This window comes from Acipenser ruthenus, chromosome 13 (assembly GCF_902713425.1).
Source record: "Acipenser ruthenus chromosome 13, fAciRut3.2 maternal haplotype, whole genome shotgun sequence".
Taxonomy (NCBI): domain Eukaryota; kingdom Metazoa; phylum Chordata; class Actinopteri; order Acipenseriformes; family Acipenseridae; genus Acipenser; species Acipenser ruthenus.
The window spans coordinates 39,692,203-39,719,040 of NC_081201.1; the positions used below are offsets into that span (position 1 = coordinate 39,692,203).

Sequence of the window (26,838 nt, forward strand, 5' to 3'; positions counted from 1 at the left end):
TGCATAGCAATAATTGTCTTTATGCACAGGTCTGCTAGTGTTGTGTAAGAGAAGCTTCTTATCAACAAAGGAAACAAAGCTTCTAGAATTCATTCGAAACAACAAGTAACTGGGCACAGATTTATTTATTTTTAAAGTAAGGAGAGTTGAGATTAGTTTTTTTTTTTTTTCTGAAACAACGTGGCAGGTTAAACGGAATCTGTTTTAACAGTACCGTGTATAAACTATGTTTAATTTACGATTGCAGCTGACTCTTGTCCTCCTGGATGTCTTGTCGATTTCAGTACAGAGCCCATCCATCTGTCAGTCAGATCGCTGGCTGTGAGCCCCATGCTTACAGCAGGCTGCTGTTCTTTACACATTGTATGCTTATACAGAATATCTTTGTTATTTCATTAATAATTAGTGCCTAAAAGCAGCACACCTACCACCCATCTTTTTCCCCTTACAGACACTCCCAAAGTAAATATAGCCATCAATCGCTCTTTCAAAACCTCATAAAAAACATGACTAAATCCTACACTCACATACCAAGATTGTGTCACAGAAAACATTCACAGCTTGTCATATTTATTTCAGAGGATTTTGAAATAAAAGCAAACAATATTGGTCCATTCACAAGTAAAAAACAAATTAGTGTCACAAAATCAAGACAATAAACCAGCAATGGAATAATACAAATAATATTAAAATTGTGCTTACAAATAAAAACGATACAGAGATTAAAGATGACAGAACCCCATTATCGGTCACACACTACAGACCGGACAGTATTATAAAACACAGACGTTTACCTTCAGAAACTCTGTCTACTGTTGTACAGTAATCATTCACAAAGCTGAAACCATACTAATCTGACTGCAGATATGAGTTCAACCCATTACTTGTTATGGACAGTGCTTGCGTTATCTTATACAATTTCCCAATGTATTTATCTAGAACTTCAAAAGCTGGTCAACAAACTACTGTATCTCTTAATCTCTATACTTAAAGAAGAAAGGCTTACAAAAATGTAAAAACACATATAAATAAGTCAACACACAGTGCACATTGTGAAACCGCCACGACTCTCTGTGTCCTCGTCAAACAGTGCAGTTGGTACATTAGCCTTGCCTAGCTTTTGAGGTCGGGTGTACTGAGTTACCAGCCTCCAGTACATGGGGGGGGGGGGGTCTGGACTGGGAATAAATCCAGACCCTTCCAGACTGGCTGCAGATCTGCAGTGGCACAGATGGGCATGGATTGAGGGGGAGCCTGCCCTACAATATGTGAGCCACACACATGAATGGAAGGCATTACAATATGTGAGACACACACCTGAATGGAAGGCATTACAATATGTGAGACACACACCTGAATGGAAGGCATTACAATATGTGAGCCACACACCTGAATGGAAGGTGTGGCCCTCTTGATTTGAATGTGTCTCTATGACTAGAATAAAGCTGGTAAAGGCTCACACTGCTATGTAATGACAATCTTTATATTCAATACTTAAAGTATAGAAATAGAAAATGATGAATACTGTATTCCAGGAATAATACTCCATAGGATACAAATCAAACACAAAGAGGTCAATACTCCCAATGATAGCTGATGAGCAGTGAATGCACTACAGCTTGATACTACAGTTTAATATTTACTAAGCAAGTGGATACAGGATGGGGATCGCTGGGATCTGTCCAGAATCACTGAACAAAATGGCTAGACATTACCAAAACATTTTCTAGGTACATCGGGGGTATGCTGTCTATATGTACACACACACACAGGTACATCGGGGGTATGCTGTCTATATGTACACACACAGGTACATCAGGGGTATGCTGTCTATATGTACACACGCAGGTACATCGGGGGTATGCTGTCTATATGTACACACACAGGTACATCAGGGGTATGCTGTCTATATGTACACACACAGGTACATCGGGGGTATGCTGTCTATATGTACACACACAGGTACATCGGGGGTATGCTGTCTATATGTACACACACAGGTACATCGGGGGTATGCTGTCTATATGTACACACGCAGGTACATCAGGGGTATGCTGTAAGACAAATGGTTAAAATAACTCAGTAATTTGGTCGCAGCGCAACTTCAAAGACACACACTTCAAACTCATTCCTGTCTCCCGCTGCTCAGCTCAGCACTAAAGACACAATAAAACAGCAGCAGTAACGAGACCTTGAAGAGGCTGCAAAGGCTGACACAGATCAGAAGCAAGTCCTTCAGTCAGGACAGGGGATGGAAATGGGGGAGAGGGGCTGGAAAGGCTGACACAGATCAGAAGCAAGTCCTTTAGCCAGGACAGGGGATGGAAATGGGGGAGAGGGGCTGGAAAGGCTGACACAGATCAGAAGCAAGTCCTTCAGTCAGGACAGGGGATGGAAATGGGGGAGAGGGGCTGGAAAGGCTGACACAGATCAGAAGCAAGTCCTTCAGTCAGGACAGGGGATGGAAATGGGGGAGAGGGGCTGGAAAGGCTGACACAGATCAGAAGCAAGTCCTTCAGTCAGGACAGGGGATGGAAATGGGGGAGAGGGGCTGGAAAGGCTGACACAGATCAGAAGCAAGTCCTTCAGTCAGGACAGGGGATGGAAATGGGGGAGAGGGGCTTAAAGGCTGACACAGATCAGAAGCAAGTCCTTCAGTCAGGACAGGGGATGGAAATGGGGGAGAGGGGCTGGAAAGGCTGACACAGATCAGAAGCAAGTCCTTCAGTCAGGACAGGGGATGGAAATGGGGGAGAGGGGCTGGAAAGGCTGACACAGATCAGAAGCAAGTCCTTCAGTCAGGACAGGGGATGGAAATGGGGGAGAGGGGCTGTAAAGGCTGACACAGATCAGAAGCAAGTCCTTCAGTCAGGACAGGGGATGGAAATGGGGGAGAGGGGCTGGCCACTGGCTTTCTTTTCTGTGTTTGGTTGCTTTCCACCTGCACCATCTCTGCAGCTCCCCTGCCCCTCGCACACAGACACACACCAGCACGCTCCTCATTGCAGTGGATCAGTTCACAGAGCAGACACGGCGCCCTCCAGTGGTGGTTAGAAAGTCTTCCTGTGGATGGCTCTGGCACCGTCTTCTTCGTACTCCTTCTTGGAGACCCACATTTTCTTAAAGGTGTCCAGGGAGGCCAGGATGGAGCCGCTGTGGGAGACACAGTCACAGTTTAAAAAAAGAAGAGGCAGACTGACGGAACAACAATTTGCATTTATGGGCCCAATTTTGGAAAAGGGTTTCATTTTCAGTGGAAACGCCAAGAAAAGGATTTCAGTTTAAATGTGTTAGCAATAATCTACAAGCACAATCGAAACCTGTCCAAAACTGCAGAACAAAACGCAAATACAAACATACACACTCTATCTTTTTATGATTCATTTTCTTATTATTTGTATATGTACAGTGGTACGAAAATCTGTGAAACTGCAGTACAACGCAACAGTGTTTGTAGCAATTATGTAAATTGTCATTAAACAAACATACATAATATACTGGCAAATGCACTGACATTTACCAATGCAAATTACATTCATTACTAACAAAATGACACCTTGTTCAAGTAATGGTTAGTTATATTAGATACACCAGTAACCAAAAAGTAATGTTTTAATAAAAAAATAATATGTAGGAGTCTGAATAACTAATGAGCCAAACTAGTGGATAGATTCCCGCCGCGCTTTCTACTTAAATCAGTGGGAAAAACAGTGGGAATAACGGAGTACAGCGCTATCCTCCAGCGGATCTGCTTTGACAACAAGCCCCTATGTGTTTACTCTATACACTTTGAAATCCTGTATACACAGAAACACGTTTTCTTTGGGACAGGCTGCTCCATGTTCTCCGCTGACAGGGCAGTGATTTGTGTAGCAGTGAGCAGCCATGAGGTCCCAGAATCAATGCTATTGAAAAGCAGTCTTTAGTTTCTTATGCCCACATAGCTGTACCCTGGGAATGCAGCGAATGACTGGATTACACTTACCCAATCCAGGTAGAATATAACCTCTCCTGAGGAGCAGAGATCTGGAAAAAAGAAAAACCAAAGTCATGGCAAGAAGAGCATTTCACGGTTTCTTACTGTGGATAAGTTTATGTCACTGTCCTGTTTATACACAGGTTGATTTGAACTTACTTTAATTTTTACATCTTTTGGTGCTAGCTTCTTCACTTCGCTCAACAGTCGATCTCCAAATCCTAAACAAAAACAAATCCAGCAATATTAATATGTAATAATTGAAGTGTTAAGAGTTAAGTGTTTATATTTCAAGAGTTCATGTTTAAATGTGCTGATGCAACACGGACATCTATTCTGCTCTCTATGTCACCAATGATAACAGCTATCAACTGTCCTTTAAAAGAAATGATAGAACAGAAGCACTATCTAGTGGTAATACAGGTATGAATCAAGCGTGCAACTTAACTTAAAATCATTTTCATTAAATCGATAAGCAGCATGTCAGAACAGTCACAAAACAGCAGACCACAGCCGTTTTAATCAAAACCATATAGCACATACGCTACTATGTTTGACTTAACTGCTGAAGTTTAAGCAGAAATGTTTATGTTTTATGAAATCTGTATGCAGTGACCCAAGCCCAGCAGACACACACTTAGCTTTCGTTGTGCTCTGTCGTGTGTGTGTGCGTGTGCGTGTGTGTGCGTGTGCGTGTGTGTGTGCGCACGCGCGCAGTCTCACCCCTGAACAGCGTGGAGCCCCCTGACAGTACAATGTTTGAGAAGAGCGTTCTCCGCAGGTCCAGGTCGGATTTCTGGATGGCAAAGACCAGCACCTCATGGATGCCCTCACACTCCTCTCCCACCAGGTCTGGTCTGAACAGCAGCTCAGGGGCACGGAACCGGGCCGGGCCGATCTGCAAGCACAACCCAAAAGACACTGAACTGTGGAACTGCAGGATCAGTGGAGACACACTGCTCTGAACTGCAGGGTCAGTAGAGAATCACTGCTCTGAACTGCAGGATCAGTGGAGACACACTGCTCTGAACTGCAGGATCAGTGGAGACACACTGCTCTGAACTGCAGGATCAGTGGAGACACACTGCTCTGAACTGCAGGATCAGTAGAGACACACTGCTCTGAACTGCAGGACCAGTGGAGACACACTGCTCTGAACTGCAGGATCAGTGGAGACACACTGCTCTGAACTGCAGGATCAGTGGAGACACACTGCTCTGAACTGCAGGATCAGTGGAGACACACTGCTCTGAACTGCAGGATCAGTAGAGACACACAGCTCTGAACTGCAGGGTCAGTAGAGACACACTGCTCTGAACTGCAGGATCAGTAGAGACACACTGCTCTGAACTGCAGGGTCAGTAGAGACACACAGCTCTGAACTGCAGGGTCAGTAGAGACACACTGCTCTGAACTGCAGGGTCAGTAGAGACACACAGCTCTGAACTGCAGGGTCAGTAGAGACACACTGCTCTGAACTGCAGGGTCAGTAGAGACACACTGGTTCACGGGCATACCGCAGGAAAGCTTCTTGAAGTACATGCTAAAGAGAAAACAGACTGCCTGTGATGAATAACACAACTGTAACAGTATACCTCTAGTCACAGGAATGATGCAGTTATGTTATTGTTATGAGTATTTTCTTGACAATGTTATACCATTGAAATTGTATTCCTTTTAGAAATAAAAAGCAAAATACGGCATGACATCAGCATGTCCGAAGGCTTTTTTTCATTAATTTCCATGAATTTCAGCTATATCAGGATTTCACATATAAGGTTAGTCATGCAAGTTTAAAATGCCCAGCGTGCTCAGGGCTTGCTCGTACCTCAATGGTGCTGCCGTCTGGTAGTGTATACTGCACTTTCTCTGTGTCCAGCGCTTCATCCTTCTGGGGGTTGATGGAGAGGAAACAGGCACGCTGGAGAGCACAACAAAAATGACCTTGAGGGATTAACTTCTCTCATTCCTCACAGCCAATCACAATGAACTGCAGAGTCTATGTAGTACCTAGTACCTGACTGATGTTCTAGATCCAAAGTCCTCTGTGTTCACATTCCACATGCCTCTCAACCATGCCAACAAGCTAAACAGCTCCTCCATGAGTGGCAATGTGTCTGCTATCAAATAATTGCCACGTACCTCTTTGATGGTTTTTACAATCTCAAACTCTGAGGAGGTGTGGAAGTCGTAGCCCTCCTTGCGCAGGTAGAGACGCAGGTAGCGGGAGACATCGCGCCCAGCGATATCGATCCTCATGATGGAGTGGGGCATGGCAAAGCCCTCATAAATGGGCACTGCATGGGTCACACCGTCCCCAGAGTCTAGGACCACCCCTGTCGTCCGGCCAGTGGCGTACCTACAGGAGACAGGGAGTTCATTGTAAAGGATTACCTCGCATCAATCTTCAGGGAACTCCTGTGATAATAAAGGTCCTTAGCATCCCAATTGGACAGGCAGCTCAGACCCTATATCCCTCAGAGGGGTATCTGGGAGCAGTGAAACAAAGGTAAAGACAAGTGAAAACGTACAGACTGAGCACTGCCTGCATTGAGATGAAGAGCGCGGGAACATTGAAGGTTTCGAAGAAGACCTCTGCAGCACGTTCACGATTCTTCCGTGGATTTAGGGGGGCTTCTGTCAGCAGCACTGGGTGCTGGGGAATAGAAATAAAAAGAGAGGATGAAACCACACAAAATGAGGGGACCTGTGACTCACAGCCCCTTTCTAATCAACAGGGGACCTGTGACTCACAGCCCCTTTCTAATCAACAGGGGACCTGTGACTCACAGCCCCTTTCTAATCAACAGGGGACCTGTGACTCGCAGCCCCTTTCTAATCAACAGGGGACCTGTGACTCACAGCCCCTTTCTAATCAGCAGGGGTTTAGTTTTGTGGAGTACTTCAATTTCAGCTGTTCTCAAATTGGGAAATGTACAGGGCTGAGTAGCTTCACCATCCCACTGGTAGGAAATATCCTCAGTACATTCAATTCTGACACACAGGCTTGGTTTCCTAAATATTTCGAACTCTTAATTACTAAATCCAGTAGAAATGTGTTACCTCTTCAGAGAAAGTCTGAAGCTGGTCCTTGGAATAAACATACTGCCAGATGCGCTCCATGTCATTCCAGTCCTTCACTATCCCATGCTCCATGGGGTAACGGATTGTTAGCAAGCCCCTGTGCTCCTGAGAAGAGACAGGGTTAGAAAAGGTTAGTGCAGGTAATGGCATCTAAAACGAACGTCACCTGTCGAATCGAAAGCAAAAAACTGCACAAGCTGTTTCTGGTAGGGTTACACTTTCCAGTATTGTACAATGTAAGACATGCTATTGGTAAGACAAACAGTAGCTTTCAAAAGGCTTTGCTTGAATCTAAGTAGAGCTGGATATTTAATAGGTCAGCCCCTTTTAGAAAGCAGACCCTTCTTTCCAGAGGCCCTGTTCCCTTGTTGTGTTTTTCACAAGTGCCACTGAATTTAACATGCAGACAGGATCTGTTTCAGAGTTATCCAAAACGAGGTCACCTCAAACAGGGCAGTGGATCCAGGTTATTAAAAAGCTGTGACTTTATACAATACAATGCAATACAAATGTATTTGTATATAGCACCATTCACGCCATAGCATACCAGAGTGCTGTACAAAGTTATAAACACAATAAGACAGCTCATATGTACAATATACTCCAGCTACAACCAATTATATAAAAGCACATTCAAAAAAGTATGTTTCAATTCAGACTTAAAAGAATCCGATGTTTCAACCTGCCTAAAATCAACATGAATAGAGCTCCACTAAGAGTTCTGCATTTTCTGAAAGAACGAATAGGAACATACAGAGTTAGAAGTTCTTGGAGAGAGGATGATCCTCATCCACGAAGGACCTTACACATTATTACTGCAACATTATGAATGTTACATATTCCTGTATAGAGGTACATTTTCTACTGAACTAAGTGTTCGTCTGCTCTTATGAGTGACTACACCCCAGACCTGAGGTTTTTAGTTATACATTTTTTTCAGAAAGTGACAAAGGAGCAGCTAAAAAATGTCCGTTCCTGTAAAGTGATTATGATCACTGTTCTTACCTCGGCTTTTGGACCAATAAAAAGATCCCCTTCCAGGGCACCCGCCATGACACGGACATGCTTTGGCCGTCCAACACTGAAAGAGAGAGACAAAGTGAAGGTACCAGCTGGGATGCCTTGCTTTTCTGCCAGCAGCTAATTTAGTCAATTTTGCAAGGAACATATGCCCGACTTTCTCTCCCGGAGCTCTGGTTCAGTGTCAAGAGAATATCCTGCACTCTCAACACGCACCTTAAAACTGATAGTGCCATTGCCAGCACTTATTTGTGTGAAGCTGGATTCTCTGTGCTTGTGTGCATCAAGTCTCTGCATCAAACCACCATGGATGCAGTTTAACCCTGTACTTTAGAGTACTGTAATCTGTCAAGTGTCATTTAATCTGTAGTATTTTGTATTTAATTATATCCTGATGTAACTATCACTGACACTGTCATCTGCTCCGTTATTGAATCGTATTTTGTCATATACTTGTACTTGCTAGAACCAAAGTCATTGTATTTTATCCTCCTCTTAATTGTATTAATACTTGTACTGTGATCCTTGAAATGTATTTTTGTCTACGACTGTAAGTCGCCCTGGATAAGGGCATCTGCTAAGAAATAAATTTAAATAAAAATAAAATGTAACATCAGAAATTAGATGTGCAGTTTCATCCACACCTCCGGATTCTGAGAAGCTGTGTCACAACATGCAAGCCCATGTGTCACATTAGACTTGGTGAGTGCGTTAAATAACGTAGTCATGTGTTGGTTGCTATGTGTGTTTTTTGTTTGCTTTGTGGGGTCAGTACAAAATGGGGTTGTGCAGGAAGAACGTGTGGGAAGCTCTGCGGTAAAGGATCAAGGTGTGGGAAGCTCTGCGGTAAAGGATCAAGGTATGGGAAGCTCTGCGGTAAAGGATCAACATGTGGGAAGCTCTGCGGTAAAGGATCAAGGTGTGGGAAGCTCTGCAGTAAAGGATCAACGTGTGGGAAGCTCTGCAGTAAAGGATCAAGGTATGGGAAGCTCTGCGGTAAAGGATCAAGGTATGGGAAGCTCTGCGGTAAAGGATCAAGGTGTGGGAAGCTCTGCAGTAAAGGATCAAGGTATGGGAAGCTCTGCGGTAAAGGATCAAGGTGTGGGAAGCTCTGCAGTAAAGGATCAAGGTATGGGAAGCTCTGCGGTAAAGGATCAAGGTGTGGGAAGCTCTGCAGTAAAGGATCAAGGTGTGGGAAGCTCTGCAGTAAAGGATCAAGGTATGGGAAGCTCTGCGGTAAAGGATCAAGGTGTGGGAAGCTCTGCAGTAAAGGATCAAGGTATGGGAAGCTCTGCGGTAAAGGATCAAGGTGTGGGAAGCTCTGCAGTAAAGGATCAAGGTATGGGAAGCTCTGCGGTAAAGGATCAAGGTGTGGGAAGCTCTGCAGTAAAGGATCAAGGTATGGGAAGCTCTGCGGTAAAGGATCAAGGTGTGGGAAGCTCTGCAGTAAAGGATCAAGGTGTGGGAAGCTCTGCAGTAAAGGATCAAGGTATGGGAAGCTCTGCGGTAAAGGATCAAGGTGTGGGAAGCTCTGCAGTAAAGGATCAAGGTATGGGAAGCTCTGCGGTAAAGGATCAAGGTGTGGGAAGCTCTGCAGTAAAGGATCAAGGTATGGGAAGCTCTGCGGTAAAGGATCAAGGTGTGGGAAGCTCTGCAGTAAAGGATCAAGGTGTGGGAAGCTCTGCAGTAAAGGATCAAGGTGTGGGAAGCTCTGCGGTAAAGGATCAAGGTGTGGGAAGCTCTGCAGTAAAGGATCAAGGTGTTCGCTTCACATTCAAGCTGTGCTGCTTGGTCAGCTCTTTGTTTGAAAACTGAACCACTTTGTCTCAGCTCCTCATATGTAAATCTGGGCAGAAGCAGCAGGCTTCCCCTCCATACATGTGAATGACGTGTTCTTTAATTGACAGAATCCAAGTATGTAAGAACCCACTTACTGTACATATTAACAAATACAGAAACTAGAAACGTGACTCTCTATCTCTGATGGATATTTTCTTACAAATGAAACAAAACCATTGTGACCCGAGGGGATATGTTGAAATGAGTTCAATTGTATTTAGATCTGGCAGTGAGCTGAACATGAACATCTAGAGATGTAATTCAATTCAAAACAATGGATTACTTATGATTCTAATAGAAACCTAAGCAAACAAAGTACATAATTCGTAAAAGAGTAACATTGTATTTAATAAGCGAAGACAGTGTCACATTTAAGTCTCTGCAAAGGCCTGAGGAAACATATATGCGTACATAAGGCGCTCTTGTAATAATGCGCACATAGCACTATAGTGTATTAGTGCTGTACTTACTAATTTGGAAAGCAGTACTTTGGAATCTGGTCCCCTGCAAAACCAGCCTTTATGACACCAGACCCCTGAAATCAAAGCATGTGCACAGATAAGAAAAGAAAAACGTTATCATACTAATGCAAGGCTTAAAAAGAATCAAGTGATACATCCTTTTTAAAATGTCACTGTGCTGCTCTATACCATAGGAAAGCATATAACTTAAACCACGGCAAAGCCAGGAAATGAATTTTACATTTCATAATAAATAAACTGTACAAGCACGTTAAGTGGGCTATGCATTTAAAACCACAGAGCCAACAAGGACACGGCCCCGCCCCTGAACCCGGGAGTGACAGGAAACCCAGCCATACAAAACCTCTGTGTCAACAACTTCTGGTATCAAAGCCAATGGGTTCGCAGAGAAAATGTGAACCCCGCCCCCTTTTACAGTAGAGTGACACCGCATCTACCCAATTAGAATCTACACGGCTGTCTGTCACGGTGGCGTCTCTATTCTTTCATATATTAATAAATTGACATTATTGGTGCAGAAAACGTATGCATTGTACAAAACTTGTAAACTATTCATTGTTGTAATTAAATAGATGAGTGCACAGTTAGCAGTGTCTGTGGTTACGCGGTGTCCGTGACGGCTCGGGTGCGGCTGCTGTGATCTTGAGACAGGAGAGGCCAGTTATATTATTATTATATATTATTCAGCTGCCAACAATACCACTGTAGCGGCGCTCTCAATCAAATCAAAACGATTTACAGGATACATGATTCACGCAGTTCAGCAGCCTGCTATTTTAATAGTTCGTTAAAGCTCTTTTTTAATGGTTACTTACGTTATCGATAACAACCGGCTGGTTTGCGATGATATCGTAAGACTCCATGTCGTGTGAGTCGGGATGAGACGCCGGCGCGGTACTGCGCATGCGCACCGCGAGAGGGCAGGGAATGCAAGCTGGCTGTTCAAACAAAGATATTATAAACCTCGTGGTCTTTTCTCAAGCATTATTCCCATGTTTCTTATTCATCTGACCTGCACAACGTTATCTGCAGCGCCTGCTTTGTTTTGCTGCTGTAACATGTTCTTACCTCGTATTGGCATTGCCATAGCATTGACCCCAGACATTAGTGTTTAAATATTACATGTATCACTTACTTCTTCGTTCGATGCAAGTTTGTCAAAGAAATGCTGACCAGACTCGTTTCACAAAGCTCTTCCAGGTAGCAGTTTGTTAAATTAAATTCACTTCCATAATTAAAATAATAAATAAATAAATAACCAGATTTGTACTTTAGCGTTTAAAATACTGTTTTTTGAAACAGGAAAAAAAGAGATGTGTATCGTGTCCACTAAGAGGTGCCAAATTCCCCTTTAAAAAAAACAGATATCTCCCCCCCTCTGAATTCAATTACTTCACAAATCTCCAGTCTGGGGATCCCTAGTTCTGAAATCCATTCGGAAACCCCGCCTACACCGCGAGGGGCTATCAAATTAACCAACCACGTTTTGAAATTTCTCTTCTGTCCCGCCTACTTCTTTTACTGATAGGGCACTGGGTACATCACTCTAAATTGTCTTTAACGTCGCTGAAGCAGCAACACGCTTTTTATTTTTTTAGGAGTGACTGAGGCAGGTTTGCTATTAAACAGGAGTATAGCCCTTCTTTGGAAAGCAAAACGATAACGCAGTAGCTCTTATTACTGAGATAAAGATTTATTCGTGGGGTTTATCATTATTCAAACGTATCGGTGGCCGGGTGTGAATGATGGATGATATGCGGCCTAGCGGCGGAGCTGGAGCCATGGGTCTGGCGTCGCTATTCCCCCCGGGTCTGCAAGCTATTTACGGGGAATGCAGGCGGCTGTACCCCGAGCAGCCCAACCCGCTGCAGGTCACAGCCATCGTGAAATACTGGTGAGTGGTGTCGGGAGGAGGCGGTTGGTGGAATCATTTAAGCAGGATAATTGGTTTGAAAAAGCTACATTGCTGCTCCTTAAAAAAGAAACAAACAATTGATTGTTCGTTAGTATTATTGTTTGTCAATAGATCAACTTGAACTAGAGTAAACCCGTATTTTAATTTTGGAAGACTGTCATTGAATCAAAACTCTTGTTAGGCGTAGTTGCTGTTTCCATTGTGATTGTAACGGTTCAAGCGCGCTGTTACGCTCCTAGTTTAGGGTTCATTGTACTGCACGTACTGTGTAGTTTCCATGGTTTTTTTTAAATGCGTACAAAGTTTACCAGTAGAAGAAGTTTCAGTTTTGTTCTTTATCATCAGTGACATGCAACTATTTACTTGTTATGTGTGTGCGGTAAAGCAAGACTTATTAGTTTACTCTGGACACCAAAGTGTTTACCTGAATGAAAAGTACTTGACAAGCATCGTGTTGTGAACGCTTCCGTTCGAGGTCCTCAGGGCGCAGTAATACTAATGTCTTGCAGGTCTCGGACATACAGGGCATTGTGATCCTTATTTTTACACAGAGCCGCTTCTCCGATTGGGATGAAGCATGCTAGCACATGTTAAAGGGTTGTGAATAGGCGTCAGTGTTTCCTAACACCTTGCTGTGTTTTTTCTTCTGTGTTCCAGGTTGGGAGGGCCGGATCCCTTGGATTACATTAGCATGTACAGGTGCGTGGGGAGCCCGGCGCAGCATGTTCAGGAACACTGGCACTACGTTAGCTTTGGGCTGAGCGATCTCTATGGAGACAACAGAGTGCACGAGTAAGTGTGTGGCTTTTGATATTATTATTATTATTATTATTAAAGGACATGGACCGAGTTAATAACACACCGGGTATATCCGTGCCACGTTATTTTGTTTGCTATTTATGTTTTTGACACTGGTGGGTGGGCTTGGAAAAGGGCAGGCTAGCTGCTTGATACAGCAGAGCACCCTGGATTATTGTTGGGTAAAGTCCTGCCCTGTAGCAGCCTCTTGATACTGAACCTTTTTGGGCATGTGTTCAGTTTTGGAGCACTGTGTTTCCAGGTGCTTCACAGTGTAGTTGTTGCTGGCTAGTAGGCACAGTGCAGAGGGTGAAGGCTCATGGTCGCTGTACATTGCATCCAGTGTGCACACAGTCGAAGACCACCCTTCACAGCCATATCTCCTTTGTTGATGTGTTTGGCAGTGTTGGCAACTCAATCAACTGTAATATATGTTCAGATTCAAGTCCTGATTTAGCGCACCACATGCATCTACTGTTGTAACGTCAGAAGTGTGTTCTGTATATTGAGTGCCGATAATTACATAACAGTAAGTTCTCATATCCTGTTGTGTCTGCTCATCTTATTCTAACTTCTTCTTAATGTCTATCCAAGGCAAATCCCATGTCTGGAGTGAAGTCTAGGGTTATGCTGTAGACAAATAGAGCATTTGTGGGATGTTTGTCACATGAAATTGTGCACTATATTGGTGGCTTTGGAGGAACCAAACAGATTGGTGCTTTAGCGTAATCAGCTTGTGTGTGTATCCTGGCTGGTGTTTGCTCAGTCTGAACCTGCAGTGTGTGTTCACCAGGTCTCCTTTGTGAGAGGGATTTGGGGGGGCTGGGTACGGCTTCGTGTGTGGTTTTGTATCCGGATCTGTGAAAGGGAAGCTAATACAGAATCACAGCCTTTGTGCATTTGTTAGGAGAACTTGTGAACTGCAGGAGGTCAGAAATATTTGGATTCATTCATAAAAAAATAAATTATAATAAATGGAAACATACCAAATTTGCTGTGTGGAAGATTCATTTTTCTTCTTAGTGTTAAGTTTTAAAGGAGGTAATCTTCATTTAAATTGTAATTTGAGGGAATTGTATGCAGTTTGATGTTCATGAAGCTGATTCTGCAGAACACCACTCTACTGGCCTTTTATTGCTATGTCTGCATTTTTTATTTCTACGCCCCTGCCTCCTTACCAAGAAATATGCAATGCGTAGAATTCAGCCTTGAATGCCAGGCTTCCCATCCAGCTTGTATACTCAGCAAGATGCTCCTTGCATTATTTACGACTGTTCTTTTGAAATAGACCTCATTTCTGTTGGGAGTCAGATCACAGATCTCTGATTCACTGGAATGTAAACAGCTATCTAGTGTTGGTCCTTATGTAGGGCTGGGGAACAGTAAATACCCTTTATCAATGTATTGATAATTAAACATGGTATTTGAACATACATATAATGTTGAGAGTTAAAATAAGTACATTTAATAAATATTGCCACAATTCTTTTATTTTTTATTTAGCTAAGATTTTCAGTCAGACTCTTGTTGCTGTAAATCACCTGAAGACACTTACATGTCAATGTTTATAAACATCACTTGGCTCATTGCTGGCATTAAAATAAGCAGGACAAGTGAATTATCTTACAGCAGTTCAGAAAACAAATGCCCAGCACTGTTGTGAGAATCCGATTTAGTTCTGGACACTGTAGTTTAGTCGACAAATGAAGGTGTTTTGAAAAGACCTGTTTAGCTTATTGCTGGCATAACAATAAAAAATATGAAACAGTTTAGTAACAGTCGAGCAATGTCATGCGAGAGTAATCTTCTTTACAGGACTCCACAAATGAAGTTTAGTGTTTTACTGGCATTGCAGTAACCAGGATAAAGTATGAAACACTTTGATAAAGGCATGCTGACTGGCTCTCTGCTACACAGCTTCACTGCTGTGTACCACCCCATTGTAACTTATATAGAGTCCCTTTTAATGTAAATGCACTGAGCTAGAAGAGCTGTGTCTCTTATGAAACAAACGGTGTGTAGTGCAGTGACTACATCCTTCACACAGGAAAGCGATCACTTTCCTTTAGGGAATGTATAGCGAGATAGCTTTGAGCTTGTGTCTTCATCATCAGATAATATAGTTTAATTAAACGGCCATGGCTTAACATGCTAATTATGGCTTTATTAAAGGCAGGTAGAGTGGAAAGAAATAAACTAAACAGTAATTAAGTACTCGGTTCATTTAGCCCTGCTTTGAGCGCAGTACCTTGGGTCTGTTTCTCAGCATTGAAGAATGCAGTGCGTTGCGATTTTTTGTTGCCGTCTCTTTTGCTTTCTTGTTCTCTACATGTTTACGACTGGCGATATGCTCTTTCATGGTATTGACTCGTACCTGATCAATCGAATGACAGCAAAACTTGCAGAATAGTATCCCATCATAATCAGAACATGTCTTTTGCTGAAACATTGCATTTGTCTTTCTTTGTTGGTGCAGCTGCCATGTTGAGCTTCAGCAGAGACACGCAAGTGAAGTCACATGATGAATGAACTCAACTTGGCTGGGTGTAGTGCAAAAAAAAATTAAAAAAACCAGCACAAAACTGGAGTTGCGAGGAGAAAAAGACAACACTGCAAAATGCCATTCCCAAAATGCCTAATTCTGTTCCCAGGGCCTAATTCTGAGATTCAGGAAAATCAATAGCTGTACTTTATGGGAGAATCATGCTGAAAAGTTGAGGCATAGAATACAGTAGGAGTGACATTCAATCCGTGTGCACTCGGCCAGGCAGTGTTTAATACAGCTCCTCCAAAATCAACAATGCATTGAAAGTGTCCTTCTGAAGAACCAGAGATTGTCTCAAAACAAATGCATTCACTTTTTAAAGGCTTAATAATTAGTTCTGCAAATGTTTTCTTTTATTGTACTCCTAAAAGTAAAGTAATGTTTTCCCTTTAGAGCAATTGGTGGATGGATTACCCTTTTAGAAAGCTCTTCAGTACATGTCTACAACATATTTAATGCATTTCCAAGTCTTCGTGTTTCCTGATGCTGAGCACAGTTTGTGTTTGGTTTTTACAGGAATTGAAATGGAGTCAGCTGGATGGAGACGCTTTAATAGCTGGTTTGTTTTCTTGACAGATTTACTGGACAAGATGGACCGAGTGGATTTGGGTTCGAGCTGACGTTTCGGCTAAAGCGAGAAGCAGGAGAGACAGCCCCCCCAACGTGGCCAGCGGAGCTCATGCAGGGGCTGGCTAGATATGTGTTCCAGTCAGGTACTGCAATCCTGCACACACTCGTTTACAGGGCTGGCTGGGTATGTGTTCCAGTCAGGTACTGCAATCCTGCACACACTAGTTTACAGGGCTGGCTGGGTATGTGTTCCAGTCAGGTACTGCAATCCTGCACACACTCGTTTACAGGGCTGGCTGGATATGTGTTCCAGTCAGGTACTGCAATCCTGCACACACTCGTTTACAGGGCTGGCTAGATATGTGTTCCAGTCAGGTACTGCAATCCTGCACACACTCGTTTACAGGGCTGGCTGGGTATGTGTTCCAGTCAGGTACAGCAATCCTGCACACACTCGTTTACAGGGCTGGCTGGATATGTGTTCCAGTCAGGTACTGCAATCCTGCACACACTCGTTTACAGGGCTGGCTGGGTATGTGTTCCAGTCAGGTACAGCAATCCTGCACACACTCGTTTACAGGGCTGGCTGGGTATGTGTTCCAGTCAGGTACTGCAATCCTGCACACACTCGTTTACAGGGCTGGCTGGATATGTGTTCCAGTCAGGTACTGCAATCCTGCACACACTCGTTTACAGGGCTGGCTGGGTATGTGTTCCAGTCAGGTACTGCAATCCTGCACACACTCGTTTACAGGGCTGGCTGGGTATGTGTTCCAGGCAGGTACTGCAATCCTGCACACACTCGTTTACAGGGCTGGCTGGGTATGTGTTCCAGGCAGGTACTGCAATCCTGCACACACTCGTTTACAGGGCTGGCTGGGTATGTGTTCCAGTCAGGTACTGCAATCCTGCACACACTCGTTTACAGGGCTGGCTGGGTATGTGTTCCAGTCAGGTACTGCAATCCTGCACACACTCGTTTACAGGGCTGGCTGGGTATGTGTTCCAGTCAGGTACTGCAATCCTGCACACACTCGTTTACAGGGCTGGCTGGATATGTGTTCCAGTCAGGTACTGCAATCCTGCACACACTCGTTTACAGGGCTGGCTGGGTATGTGTTCCAGGCAGGTACTGCAATCCTGCTCACACTCGTTTACAGGGCTGGCTGGGTATGTGTTCCAGTCAGGTACAGCAATCCTGCACACACTCGTTTACAGGGCTGGCTGGGTATGTGTTCCAGTCAGGTACTGCAATCCTGCACACACTCGTTTACAGGGCTGGCTGGGTATGTGTTCCAGTCAGGTACTGCAATCCTGCACACACTCGTTTACAGGGCTGGCTGGGTATGTGTTCCAGTCAGGTACAGCAATCCTGCACACACTAGTTTACAGGGCTGGCTGGATATGTGTTCCAGTCAGGTACTGCAATCCTGCACACACTCGTTTACAGGGCTGGCTGGATATGAGTTTGTCAGGTAAAGCAAAAAAAAATCCTTTTAATGTGCAGGGCAGCAGTGTGGAGTAGTGGTTAGGGCTCTAGACTCTTGACCGGAGGGTTGTGGGTTCAATCCCAGCTGGGGGACACTGCTGCTGTACCCTTGAGCAAGGTACTTTACCTAGATTGCTCCAGTAAAAACCCAACTGTATAAATGGGTAATTGTATGTAAAAGATAATGTAATTGTATGTAAAAAATAACGTGATATCTTGTAACAATTGTAAGTCGCCCTGGATAAGGGCGTCTGCTAAGCCATAAATAATGAGTTTGTGTATTTTTGTACTTCTTTATTTTATTAATTTGTTACTTAAAACTTGGTTTACAAATCCACAAAGATTTATGTGGGTAACGATTTAACTTTCAAAATGGGCTGCAGATGCTCTCCATGTAAATAAATGTTTTAAATCACAGATGTGGATTTACTCAGCTGTAGTCTTTACTTGCTGATCGTGTCTCCTCAGAGGAAGTAGGTAATCGAAGGTTTTATTTTAATTGTGTTTATTTTGTTTCCCAGAAAACACGTTCTGCAGCGGGGATCATGTTTCGTGGCACAGTCCTTTAGATAACAGTGAATCCCGCATCCAACACATGCTGCTGACTGAGGACCCCCAGTTACAGCCAGTGCAAACACCCTTTGGACTGTTAACATTCCTGCAGGTAAAACTCTGCAAGGGCAATGTGTGGTATAGTGTACCAAGGAGGGGAGGGGGGGACAGGCTGTGTGCATCATACTGAAGTGTTTCATAGCTATACATTGTTCACTCTTTACTTTAATGCGTGGTGATGTTAGGACTTCAGAAAGTCAGATCCAGCCTCCTATTCTGCTTGTGCCTTTTTAAAAGAAAACAATTCTCCTCCCCCATAGATTGTGGGTGTTTGTACAGAGGAGCTCCAGGCTGCCCAGCAGTGGAACGGGCAAGGAATCCTTGATTTATTACGCACTGTCCATGTGTAAGTATCCCCAGGTCTGGGTCCAAGCTTGTGAAGTCTGTGTGATATTGTCTTTGTGTGCTTTTCACCGCACTTAAATTAGTAATGGTGATAGAAATTGACATGCTGCAGAAACTGACGCATTTGGTGCATTGAGGCTGTAGTTGATTGTCTAAATATATGTGAAAGGAGATGGAACAAGACTGGGCTGCTGTGTAATGGCCCGAACGGCATTCGATTTTGTACTATTGCAGTTTAGAAGAAAAACGAAACCAGACGAATGATTCTGAGTTGTCAGCTGCTCAATGTTTTTAGATTCTGGATTTTCTAAACACTGTACTAAACTTGGATGTTTGAAGGTGGCAGCCTTACACACTGAAATGAATCGTCAGATAGGAAAAGTAGCATCTAAATTGAATCTGAAGAAAATAATAAAGCTTCCTTTTGTTTTTGCATGTGTAGTGCTGGAGGCCCTTGGTTAATCACTGACATGAGAAGAGGGGAGACCATATTTGAAATTGATCCACACCTACAAGTAAGGCCTTGGATATTAAATGCAAAATAGTTAGAGAAGGGCTGGAGTGCCACCTGCTGGTAGTGATATTAATGTTTCTCCTTTCTTTGAGGTGCACATCAAACGGGGGTGTTTGTTTTAGCAAAAATCCCGAATTGAAGCTGAACATTTATTCAAAATCAATCTGACATGAATCGTTTCAAAGTGCACCAAATCTTAATCCAACATGCAAGAATCCCAAACTGATCTTTTATTCCAAATCAAACCGACATGAAAAGTTTATCGTTTTTTTGTTTTTGTTTTTTTCTTTTAATTTTGCTTTGCGGCATGTTGGTTTTTTTTTTTGGTTTTTTTAAACCATCAATATAGCTTCCAACTCAGTTACAACATAAAATGATTTTCTTTTTGGAGGCATAGTTATTTTTTTATAAAGCGCACAGTGCGCTTTTTGTTAAGACCGAAGAGTTGACTTCACTGCAGGGGTGGCTTCTCGTGCGTACAGACTGGGTTGTTGACAGTGTGTTTGTTATCTTTTTTATTTGGGGTCCAGGGGCCAGGTTCGTTATAATGAAGGGCGTTGTAGCGAGGGTGTACTATATATATATATATATATATATATATATATATATATATATATATAATTTATCGTGGAAAACTGTTCAATGTTTTCACACGTATTTGAGTTTGACCCTTTTGAGTTTTTGACTGACCATAGGCACCCGTAGGGCACAGAGGATCTAAAGTAAATGTTTTGCTCCTCTACGTTTTTTGCTCGGTGGCGCAACGAAGACCTGTGGCTCGATGTCATGTGACCTTTCCAGGAGCTGCAGCACCCGTGTGTCTAGTACAGGAGACTGTTCTGAATGCCATGCAGAGGGAGGGTGTCATGTGACCTTTCCAGGAGCTGCAGCACCCGTGTGTCTAGTACAGGAGGCTGTTCTGAATGCCATGCAGAGGGAGGGTGTCATGTGACCTTTCCAGGAGCTGCAGCACCCGTGTGTCTAGTACAGGAGGCTGTTCTGAATGCCATGCAGAGGGAGGGTTTCATTAAAGTCTGTCTGGCTGCACTCAGACATTCACAGTCTATGGAGGTTGCAGCTGTAGTGCACCTTATCACTCCAGCCACTGACCCACCCTACCCCGCCACCACCTCCACACCCAGCCTGCTGCAACCTGTGCTGGTTTGGGGTCCTATGTTTGGGTTGTTCTCTTTTTAGCAGGAGAGAGTGGATAAAGGGATGGAGACGGATGGCTCTAACCTGAGTGGTGTGAGTGCAAAGTGTGCTTGGGAAGATCTGAGCAGGCCTCCAGACGATGAGGATGACAGCAGGAGTATCTGCGTGGGCTCCCAGCCTCGCCGCCTGTCTGACAAAGGTGAGGGACGGGGGGAGGGGGCCGGATTTCTGAAGCAGGAAAACCAGTTTTACAGGCCTGCAAGGGAAATGGGTATTACTGACATGCATGAATGTGGCATGGATGCGTGTGTTACGTTGAAGAGATATTCACTGAATCATTATTTAATAAACCAGGAATTTTGTTAGGATGATTTAGAGATGTTCTGAATTGATCTCAATTCAAATGTCTTCAGATACGGAACAGATCCGAGAGGCCTTGCGGAGGGGACTAGAAATTAACAACAAACCTGTTTTACCACCGATCAGTGGACAAAGACAGAGTCATGACCGGCCCCAGTAAGTGTCTGTCTGTCTGTCTGTCTGTCTGTCTGTCTGTCTGTCTCTCTCTCTCTCTCTCTCTCTCTCTCTCTCTCTCTCTCTCTCTCTCTCTCTCTCTCTCTCTCTCTCTCTCTCTCTCTCTCTCTCTCTCTCTCTCTCTCTCTCTCTCTCTCTCTCTCTCTCTCTCCTAAATTTAGTAGTTATGGCCAATTTTCCCCTCATTTAATTTTTGTATTTTTATTTGTATCCCCTTCATGGGGCTCTTGAAACCCAGTTGTCTTTTTGCAGCAGCTGCTAGATTTCCTGGAAGTAGGTGTGTTTGCGCCTCCATTCCTGGGACATTGTTGAGTCTATTGTAATCTTGCACAAAGAAAGGTTTTATATGGATCTCCTTTGGGGAAACAGACTGTTTCTTAGAACTGGCATTAATTACATTGTTCAATTCTCCTGGTTTGTATTTGCTATAGAGGAAGGTGTGGTTTCTAAACTCCCAAAGGATGGGTGGGTAATTGTAGCCCCTTGTGCCTTAGTCACAAGTAATGAGTTCAGTTGTAGGAGCCAGTGTTTGAATCCCGGCGCAGCCATGCTTTGACCTACAGAGCCAGCTGTGAAAGCAGGGGCACACCCATGCACATGCCTTGCTCATAATTGATTTAATTAAGTGCAGGAGATTGTTGGCCCTTTCCAGCACAGGCAGACAGTGCTGGGTCTGCACGTTCCTGTCTTTTCACTCCTCCCCTGTCAGTGGGACTGTAGGTTGCTCAGCAGCACCCCCTCCTGAGCTGTTACAGGATTAAGCCTCAATCTGTTTCTCTTCTAACTGAAGACAGTTGGATCCCCAATCAGAAAACAGCTGCACAAACATGATTCAATACAGGAGGAGTCTTCAGTGTCATTTATTATTTTCAAACATTCAGGTAAAACTGGCTTATAATGCCCACTAAGGGAAACTTTCTGAAAGCAGTCACTATAGATGAGTAATCGTCCTGTAGTGTGGGTTTAACTCGTGTTTTTATATATTTTATTCACACATTGAATGACGTGTAGTTAATTCAAAATAGCATTGATATTAATAAAAATGTCAATTTCTTTTCTCTTTTCTTTATTCCATCTATGTTTGAACTCTGAGGTGGTGTGGGTTTTTTGGGGGTTTGGTTTGGCAACGTCAGGATTTTCCCAACTGCACAGTCCCAGCATCTTTACTGGGCTGGCCCAAATACCAATGTAGGCACTATGCTAAAACTGTTATCTGTTTTCACTACTGTGCTACAAATCTTCCCCCTAATTTCTCCATAGACAATCAGTGGGCCATTTGCAGAGCCAGCAGACTTCAAGGTAAGAGCAAGATATGGGAGGGCGGACACGAGACACACAGCCAAAGCATTCTTTAAAAAGTTGTTGCTAAGACTGAAGCACAAGGAGGTTACATGCCAAACTATGTAGAACAGTCCAGTACAATCCTGTGCATTGCGGAAGGCACAGTAAAAGATAACTGTCCTTGTGTATTGGGGGCTTGCATTTTTACTCGAAGATCTTTTGTTTGTTTTAGTAGTAGAAAGTTATTAGCAGGGCAGTGCGTTGTTTGACATTTAGACTGCTACATTAGTATCAGTCATGAGTGGAGCAGTGCTCTGGAAACCATTTTAAATGCTCCTGTTGTGGCTGGGTTGTTGTGGATTGCCCTGGCTCTCTCTCTTGTGTGGATTGGTTTCTGTTTGAAGGTCTCTGGGGGAAACTAGTGATCGTGACGGTCAGTCGATGCACTCTATTTCCTCATCCCACTGATACTTGTTAACTTCCTGGGATTGGGTTTTGTCAACCGTGTGACTGGTTGAGGCGGAGGAAATAGCTAATGAGAAGGGGTTTCGGAAAGTTGAAAAACAAATGGCCATCGAGCTCGCTGGAGTTACATGCTTTTAATAGTCGTTTTGGTGTTTTAAATGGCCATCGAGCTCGCCGGAGTTGCGTGCTTTTAATAGTCGTTTTGGTGTTTTAAATGTGTTTCCATAAGCAGTCGTGGGCACCCTCGTGAGGAATGCCAGTGTAAACACCCACCGTCTCATCAGGCCAGCGCAGTGAGTCCCTGTTGAAACAGGGAGGCCTGAGGGCTCTTCAGTGGGGTTTATGGGCGGGGAGAAGCAGGATGACTTGAACACTGTAGAAAAATGAATGCGAGCAGCTCTGTGGCAGCTTGTTTTCTCCTTCGTTTCCAGCTGAAGTCGCTGCTCAGGAAGCAGTTTGCAGTGCTGGTTAGTACAGAGCAACCCAAGACACTGACATTGTAGCTTTGCTGTTACAGACCCAGCTGACCTCCTTGTGCATCAGACCAAATCCTTTAGCATAGCTGGTTAGCAGGATCCATAGTCAAATGTTTTAAGTGGGGAAACCATTTTGAAAGCTTGAAAAATGTAATGGATGGCGCTACAATGGGGAAAGTTGGCCATAAATAAACTCAGCACAGTTCAATGCCAGGATGTGAACATGCAAACGAAATCTAAGTGCATTTACTATACTAGTGAGAAAACGTCCTCCTATGAAATCCATAAACAAAACTATTAATACAATGCTGTATTTTAGAGAATCATGAGAATGTGTTCATTTGTATTGTTTCTTGTGCTATGACATTTTACTATACTTTTTAACAGTTGTTTTTAATTTATTGCTTTTGTATTTCCACTTGGTTGTATTCTCTGACTCTCACAGTCAGCTTTCTGTTTCACTGCACAGGAGCCGTAAAGACAGTCTGGAAAGTGAAAGCTCTGCAGCCATTGTCCCTCATGAGCTGGTCCGCACCAGACAGCTGGAGAGTGTCCACCTCCAGTTCAACCAGGAGTCTGGGACGCTTATTCCACTGTGCCTGAAGTAAGAATGTGGGACAAGGCCGTGTGATCAAGTGACCTTTTTGTGGTTTAGCCCCAACACAAAAAAAATCCACAATCTGTGTTTAAAACATGTACCTTCCACCTGGAGCAGATCATTGAGAATAAGAGACTATTAGGCAGATGAGATTATGTGTCTCAAAGAAACTCCCTTTCATAACAATGTAGCTTCTACAGCTTGTATCCCAATCTACACCTGCTGTCAGCGATGTTCTGAGCAGTCCTGTTTTTTTGACATGTTGCTTGATAACCTTCTCTTTGTTATCTTAGGGGCCGGCTGCTCCACGGAAGACACTTCACATACAAAAGTATTACAGGTGACACTGCCATCACATTTGTATCAACAGGAGTGGAAGGAGCCTTTGCGACTGAGGAACATCCGTATGCTGCTCACGGACCGTGGCTACAGGTGGGCAGGCAGGCCGTCCACAAGCCAACACTTTGCATTGGGGGTGACTTTAAATCTGGGTTGTGGGAAAGAGTAACAGTAAGATTCTTAGGGGGGTTCTGACGTTTCTTTGTGGTTTTGTTAAAGCTGAACCCAGTCGTGCATTCGCTGTTCTGTGGAAGTTGTTCATCTTTTCTTTGCGCATGTCTGATCTGTGAGGTAGATCACACACAGTGCTGCAGACCCAACTCCCACTTGAAGAAGCATGCCGCTAATTCGAGAAGCCAGGCTTGCATAAGAAACATGGGACAAAACAAATATTAAGTGTTTTTACATTGGAACAACCGCTTTGTAATAAACTCTTTGTGTAAGCTGCCATTCCACTTTGTGTATTAAAATAATTCACGTGCCAAATGCAAGATGCCTCCCTTTCCACTGTGTAACCCTTATATAGACTGAGGGGGGGTCCCCCTTCAGAATTTCTATTCATGTCCCCCATAGGAATAAGCCTTCTGGTAACCCTTGGGGCACTGGGCTGCAAAAGCACTTTTATGGTAATTAAGTAGTACAGGTTATGCAGGTGAAATTTTAAAATAAAATATTTTAAGCGTTTCTGTATCTTCCAAGTGTATCGGACCTTGCAGTGAGGTCCTGTTAACGATAGATTTCAATTGAGTCCTGCACAGCCCTGAGCAGTTTGTCTAAAAGGCAGTAAAGAAGCCTATAGAATTTCACTAGCGGGTGTATTCAGTTACTGTTCGAATGTGTAAGGAATCTTTGTGTGTTTTAAGTAGTAACTACCTTACCTACCATCCTTTTAATGTGTTTGTGTTGCTTTTGTTTGACGTACCAACATCCACTGGTCATTTTTGGTTTAGTCTGGTTATTACTGTGTTTTCTCCTGTAGATATTACTGACCGAGGAGTTTGTAGAAAGAATGCTTGAAGATCTGGAGGACCTAACGGCACGAGAAGGAGTAAGATGATGATTATGATTATTATTATTGTTGTGGAAGCAATTGGATTGCTAGTTTCTACAGTGATCCTGGGTGGTCACACAACAGTAGATGAATCATATTTCAATGCCCATCTCTACAACTTCAAGTAAAATTAAATAATTCCTGTATGCAAAGAGCTTGACAATTCCTTTTAAACTATTCAACTGTTTTTATTTTAATTTGTTTCTAAAGCCTAAGCTACCCAGGGAGTATAGCTGGCCGGAGAAGAAGCTGAAGATCTCCATCTTGCCGGACTCTGTGTTTGACAGCCCTCTGCAGTAGCGCAGGAGAGACCACGCGACGGGTCTCAGAGAGAAGTACCCCCCGACTCCACTGCTGCAGTGAAGCTAAGCTCAATGAAAAACAGAGTAGAGATGTGGAAACAACACCTGACCTGCATCTGGAAACGTTGGCCTGCCCAGACTGGGTGAGGTGCTGTTTGTCTAAGTGCCCTTCCACTCCATCCTGTCTCGATTCCACAACATTTCAGCTGCTGTGTGTGTGAATACCCTGTACTATACAAACACTGCTTTGTGCTCGACTCAGTTGAGTCTATGGGGAGCTAGACTGAGGAACATCTTAACAGAAATTCCCTGATCCAGGAGTTATCCGTGTTGGCGTCTGTCCAGACCTGTGATGGGACCAGGAACACTGTTTGGTTGGTTTGATCAACCTAAACCCTGCCAGGATCAGCCACAGCTGGAGTATATTTTAGAGCATTTGACCAATCCAGCTGTGGCTTCTCAAGGTATGCGCTGATCAAACCAAACCTCAACTGTGGAAAAAGAAAAGGACCCTTGCTAAATCCATGGATCAGGTTTCCATCACACAGTTACAAAATAAACAAGTTGCACATTAATCAGTGTGGTGGTGGTGTTTGTATTGTAACTATTTGACTGAAGTACAGGCCAACTACTCCGTTTCCATTGTTTGTACCTTTTTTTTTTGTTTTTTTTTTTTTAATTGATTTATGATCATGCCAAAGATGTATGTTCCATTGGCAGGTAACTTATTTTGTATTGGAATCGGTTTGAAACCTGACTGTTTGTTTTTTGTAATTGTTTGAATTTTTTAATTTTTTTATCTTTTATTCTATATGTTGACTCTTCCTCGATACACGGTGTGTTACTTCTACTGGTCCGTGTATAAACACTTTCCAATTGGAATGAGCGCCACCCTTAAAACTGTGTGTCTCTGCCAACTGAAAGAAACGCTTCAAACAAAGTTAATCGTTGATTCTATGACTTCTGCTTACTTATCAGCAGTGCAAGAAGGTGTTCTTCATTAGCAGAGATTAGTTTTTAATATTGTACATTATGTAAAAAATGTTACACTATATTTTAGTGCAGGTTTGGCATGCACATTCCCTTTTCTAATAGCCTTTTTGTGAATCACTAAACTGCCTTTCTGTAATGTTTAAGTGCATTAAAACTATATTTACAGAAAGTTCTGTTTCTCTGTGTTAGAATTGTCAAGGTGTATTTTTTTTTGTACCTTTTTATTTTTTCTTGAGTCTGCAACCGGTGTATGGAGATCTCTACATAATGCACATAAAAGCTAGATATTGTATTTCTCTATTGATTTCCACATGATTTAAACCGCAGATCCAGTTGCATTCAGAATCAGGATTCAAGGTCCCATGGTCCCGTCCCAGAAATGTATTCAACTTTATACCCCAAAGCAGATTTCTTTTAATTCTATTGTTTAATCCAACAGTTAAGTAATGTGGAGG

The 26,838-nt window shown here is 43.3% G+C and overlaps 2 protein-coding genes across 5 annotated transcripts; one reads left to right on the plus strand and one right to left on the minus strand.

The window, feature by feature from the left end:
* Positions 1-553: 553 nt before the first annotated feature.
* On the minus strand, positions 554-11,865 carry LOC117418599 (alpha-centractin). Of its 2 annotated transcripts, XR_009306808.1 has the most exons (13): positions 11,537-11,865; positions 11,217-11,339; positions 10,390-10,454; positions 8,066-8,141; positions 7,040-7,165; positions 6,508-6,632; positions 6,119-6,335; positions 5,805-5,897; positions 4,700-4,874; positions 4,136-4,197; positions 3,986-4,026; positions 1,354-3,153; positions 554-1,317 (listed from the first exon to the last, which is right to left on the minus strand). XR_009306808.1 is itself a non-coding variant. In XM_034031787.3 (12 exons), exons 2-12 carry the CDS (start codon positions 11,304-11,306, stop codon positions 3,051-3,053), a joined length of 1,173 nt encoding a protein of 390 aa, XP_033887678.2. In that variant the 5' UTR covers positions 11,307-11,339; positions 11,537-11,865; the 3' UTR covers positions 554-3,050. The 2 variants fall into 2 exon arrangements, 1 of the variants encoding a protein (XP_033887678.2); XM_034031787.3 differs by having other exon boundaries at positions 554-3,153.
* Positions 11,866-11,931: 66 nt separating this feature from the next.
* On the plus strand, positions 11,932-26,568 carry LOC117418525 (suppressor of fused homolog). 3 transcript variants are annotated; one of them, XR_009306807.1, is made up of 13 exons: positions 11,932-12,295; positions 12,974-13,108; positions 16,236-16,372; positions 18,240-18,382; positions 18,591-18,676; positions 19,118-19,190; positions 20,387-20,543; positions 20,758-20,860; positions 22,139-22,177; positions 23,570-23,704; positions 24,069-24,130; positions 25,017-25,085; positions 25,299-25,366. XR_009306807.1 is itself a non-coding variant. In XM_058985408.1 (13 exons), the coding sequence occupies exons 1-13, from the start codon at positions 12,144-12,146 to the stop codon at positions 25,386-25,388; spliced, it is 1,458 nt and encodes a 485-aa protein (XP_058841391.1). In that variant the 5' UTR covers positions 11,935-12,143; the 3' UTR covers positions 25,389-26,568. The 3 variants fall into 3 exon arrangements, 2 of the variants coding, with proteins under 2 accessions (XP_058841392.1, XP_058841391.1); XM_058985408.1 differs by having other exon boundaries at positions 11,935-12,295; positions 23,992-24,130; positions 25,299-26,568; XM_058985409.1 differs by lacking the exon at positions 22,139-22,177 and having other exon boundaries at positions 11,934-12,295; positions 23,992-24,130; positions 25,299-26,568.
* The last annotated feature ends 270 nt before the right edge of the window (positions 26,569-26,838 follow it).